The following is a 4,835-nucleotide window of genomic DNA, read 5'->3' as shown; positions in this document are numbered from 1 at the left end:
GTTCCTGGGTAGCCTTAATATGGCATGAGCATGAGAGGCAAATACCTTGAAGCTGTTGCAGAATTTGACCATCCTATTCATGTAGTTCTCTGCTCCTTTACAAATTAAGCCATTTCCTAGCCAACCCTCATCATTCTCATCCAACATGTCTAAAATCCATGAACCTGGTCTGAAAGAATATTCTCTAAAACCATCTTATGAACAACTCTGTATCTCCTTTCTTTACATCATTGATGTTCCTGCTCGTCCACAGAGATCTATTATTTCTTCTTAGTATTAAGGTGATTAGCTAACATCCGAGCACATGAATTTAGGAACCAATGATAAATTTTGGGGATTAGAGCTGTTCAAAGAGTCCAATTATCTACCAGAATCAGACCTTCTTCAAAGTTACTGAATGCAACCTTACATTCATCAAGGGATTTATTTTTGATCCTTATTTATTTGTTTATTTATTTATCTATTTATCTATTTATTTATTTTAACACACTGCTACTGTTTCTCCTCCTCTTTCTTGTCCCTGTCCTCCCATCCCATTTCCCACCTATCTACCTTCCATACTCTCCTCAGATTATATTCAGAGTAGCAACAAAACATGGTATATCAGGTTGAACGCTGGATAAGGTAGCCCAGTATGTGGATAAGAGTCCCCAAAACGGACAAGATTCAGAGACAACTTCTGCTCCCACTGTTAGGAGGTGCACAAGAAGACCAAGCCACACAACTATACCATATATGTAGAAGGCTTTTATCAGTCCCATTCAGGCTTACTGGTTGTCAGTTCAGTCTCTGTGAACCCCTATGAGCACAGGTTAGTTGATTCTCTGGGTTTTCTTGTGATTTCTAGTTATGGATTTCTTAGCATCCCATAAAGTCTTTCTTCTCCAACACCCATGTATTTAATAGAGTAAAGTAGAGGTGTATAAACAAAGTCATGACTACTATTGTTTCCCCTATTCTAGCATCCTTTCAAGAATCAGCTGTTTCCCTCCCTTTTCCTGAGAATAAAATTTTTCTTGACACCTGTAGGTCTCTGACTGCCAAGAAACCAAGAAGAGTTGACCTAAGAACCAAGACGGGGAAAATGCTGGTGTGTTTGTTCAGTAAGAATCAATGACATCACACCCCAACTCCACAATGGTATTTTCCATCCTCAGTCCTATAAAAGCATGCTCCCATTCAGACCTCACTACCTTCTGCCACCATGAACACACTCCTGGTCTTGGCCCTTGTGGGAGCTGCTGGTGAGTTTCAAGCCCTGTCCAACCTTCTCCAGCATCTTATTTTCAACCTTTGTAATTTCCCAGGCTTCAGTTTACTCCTGTCTCCCTCAATGCACTCTCCACAACATCCTTTGTTGAATTCAGGGCCTTGATTTCTGAGGCAGAAAGGGAGGCAAAACTGAGGGGGCATAAAAGGAACCAGGTGACACATTCCTCAGCAGCAACTGCACTGGGAATCCAACAACATAGTTCTTGATATATTTCAGAGGGAAGCATGTAACTGGCATGTAATCAGACCCCTTGGAGTGTGTTCTTAGGTAATTTCTTCTGTCCTTTTCCTAGAACTTTGAGTAATTCTGAGCCCACTAGGATCCATTTACCTGCCATGCAGTCCTTTCCCCTGGCAGATATTGAATCTGAGTGCTGACTACTGGGGACAGTGATTTCCCTGCTTTCTCTTAGTCATTCTGCTCAGATAGTAATACTAAAAGAGTGGGAAGGTGATATGGTGCTGAGCAATCCACCCTCCAACAACCTGATGAATTGGCTTATTTCTTTCCTTTCTAGCAGCTTTCCCTTCTGAGACTCTAAAAAGTCAACATACAAGTGGTACAACCAAATAATAGATGGAAGAGTAAAACAGGCTATGGGCAAAGCTGACTTGTAATGGGATCCCACTGTTTGTGTTCTTAGGTAGTTCTTGTTATTCCAGCCCTGATGCTCAGAAGAGATCTGGGGCCTTTGGGAACTATCTATCTGTGCTACAGATGCCCGTACTGGGAAGTGCTATAATTTATGTTGCCTATAGGAGACAGTGATCTGAGTTTTCTTACACTCATCATGCTCGGTAAAAATTCTAAGGGTTTAAGCTGCTGTAGAGCCAATGGCTTCACCCTCTAGCATCTTGATAAAATGGTTTATTCTCATTTCCTATCTCTATTCAAGTTGCTTTTCCTGTTGACGATGATGACAAGATTGTTGGAGGATACACTTGCCAGGAGAATTCTGTGCCCTACCAGGTATCTCTGAACTCTGGGTACCACTTTTGTGGAGGTTCCCTCATCAATGACCAATGGGTGGTGTCTGCTGCTCACTGCTATAAGAGGTAAGCAATGGGTCTCTGGATGCAGAGCTCATGGCCAGGGACATGATTAGAACATAGCATTGGGCAAGTGGTGAAGTTGTAATGTAACTAGGGAAAGCCTTGATGAAACAAATTGCTGCAGCAGCTAAGTATCATGAGTAAGAGTGAAATTTGATCCAGAATAAAAATCCTCTCACTTTCCCAAACAAACCCATCATATAGCAAGGATTATGAGCCATTAAACCCTGATGAATTAATCTTGCTATCATAGACACCAATGAGAAAGTCATATAAGAACTTTGTATAAGGACCACTAGCTAAAAAGGATAATAACCTCTAAGTTTTTAGAAATCAAACTAAATATTGGTTAAATCAACACAGTCTCTACTGTGTGTTCTCAGTCCTGAGTATGTATCACAAAGATGATGAGGTTTCTTAAAACACTCAACCCAGGGCTAGATTCTGGCTCAGTATTTTTGGAGTTGGAAGCAAGAATGTAAACTTCTGTCAGGGTCCAATATCACACTGCTGTGGGTCCTGGCACAACTATTTGGTCTCTACAGGATTAGGTTCTACATACTAATAGTTTTTAACAAAGCAAGAAGTATTTATCATAGTTCCTACTGTAGTAAACAAAGACTCAGAGGGTGAAGTGTACATCAAATGTAAACTTGGGTCCACATCCATGGATGTATCAGAGTCTGTAGTATGGCAGGTTAAAAACCAGCCCAAACTGCACTCTTTATTTTATACCCTATATACCAACAACCTCTGTAGATTAAAGGGCCAGGGTGCCTAACCAGAAATTGTCCATCACTGAAGACCTTCTCCTCTGAGCTACCGCTGAACATAAAGTTTTGGAACCTGTAGTGTGTTTTGGGTAATGTGTTGAAACTCTCAACCACATCTTTTCTTTCTAACAGCCGCATCCAAGTGAGACTGGGAGAGCACAACATCAATGTCCTTGAGGGCAATGAGCAGTTTGTCAGTGCTGCCAAAAGCATCAGACACCCCAAGTTCAATTCGAGGACCCTGGACAATGACATCATGCTGATCAAGCTAGCTTCCCCTGTGACCCTCAGTGCCAGAGTGGCCACTGTAGCTCTGCCCACCTCTTGTGCACCTGCTGGCACTCAGTGCCTCATCTCTGGCTGGGGCAACACCCTCAGCTTAGGTGGTAAGTATGACATTTATCTATTCCATCCCTTCCTCCCCATGATTCCCAAACGAGACATGTCTGGATTTGAACTTACTTTCTTTTACCTTCCAAATGTGTTTGAAGTACAACTACAAGAAATATATCGCTGGTAACAAATGTTTAAAAAATACCAAGAATTTCGATTCCTGTAACCTAAAGAGAACAAATATACAGTGTGTTATTATACTGAAAACAGGATCAACAATGGTCATTTTATAGTTTGAGAAAGCTATAATTCTTTGTTGGAATTTTTATTCTCTTAATGATTTCTCTGGGACTTTGCCATGGTGTTCAGGGATAAATGATTGTTCCCCAGGGTGCTCTAATACATATTTCTTCTTCGATCACTATCTTTCCACAAAGTGAATAACCCAGACCTGCTCCAGTGCCTGGATGCCCCACTGCTGACTCAGGCTGCCTGTGAAGCCTCCTACCCTGGGAAAATCACCAACAACATGGTCTGTGCTGGCTTCCTTGAGGGAGGCAAGGATTCCTGCCAGGTGAGTGGCTCCCTTTCCATATGAATCACCTGTTCTCCTGGAAGTGAAATTTGGACATTCAATATAATGAGACTAGAAGGATCACGCACTGGGATCAGGGAAAATGATTTCTACCCTGGATGTCCTTTCATCTCATTAGTAAGATTAGATGATGTGTTTCAATGAAAAACCGGTAGAGTCATAAGGTAACTGGAATGGGTCTTAAGGTAAGAGCAGAGGTGATCCTTCTTCATGCTGCTTCCTTAAATACTGTATTTCTCCATTCCAGGGTGACTCTGGTGGCCCTGTGGTCTGCAATGGACAACTTCAGGGCATTGTCTCCTGGGGCTATGGCTGTGCCCAGAAGAACCTCCCTGGTGTGTACACCAAGGTCTGCAACTATGTGGACTGGATTCAGGACACAATTGCTGCCAACTAGAGATCCCCAATCCCTCTTCACTCCCTGTGTCAATAAAGTGCATTTGCCATCACAACCTGTTCCTCTGTCTGACCTCTCTAGTCCCTTAGCTCTGGGAGGCAAGTTCTTATTTAGAGGGCTTTGAGATCAGGCAGACATTCTCTACTGAAAATCATTCTGGATTCAAAATGGGCCTCTAGAAACAATCATCAGCAACATCTGAAACACAACAATAATTTCAGTGGAGCCATAATGTGGAGTTTATTTCATTTTACTTTTTCAAGAAAAGTCATGTCTAAACAGCAGAGCTAAAGATTTTTCTTCCTTAGTATACCTGGGGGACTTCAAGTTGTAAAGTATACATAGGTTGTGTGTTAGACAAGACTACTGATTTCTTTGACTATGGCAGAAACTCTTTGTACCCAATGTAAAT

General features: G+C 41.8%; 1 protein-coding gene across 1 annotated transcript; it reads left to right on the top strand.

Moving 5' to 3' along the window:
* Nucleotides 1-1,204: 1,204 nt before the first annotated feature.
* LOC131906831 (trypsin-5) lies at nt 1,205-4,423 on the top strand. The gene is made up of 5 exons (XM_059257637.1): nt 1,205-1,244; nt 2,169-2,328; nt 3,231-3,484; nt 3,869-4,005; nt 4,274-4,423. The coding sequence occupies exons 1-5, from the start codon at nt 1,205-1,207 to the stop codon at nt 4,421-4,423; spliced, it is 741 nt and encodes a 246-aa protein (XP_059113620.1).
* The last annotated feature ends 412 nt before the right edge of the window (nt 4,424-4,835 follow it).

Source organism: Peromyscus eremicus, chromosome 3, assembly GCF_949786415.1.
Source record: "Peromyscus eremicus chromosome 3, PerEre_H2_v1, whole genome shotgun sequence".
Classification (NCBI taxonomy): Eukaryota; Metazoa; Chordata; class Mammalia; order Rodentia; family Cricetidae; genus Peromyscus; species Peromyscus eremicus.
This window is presented reverse-complemented; position numbering and strand designations above follow the sequence as displayed.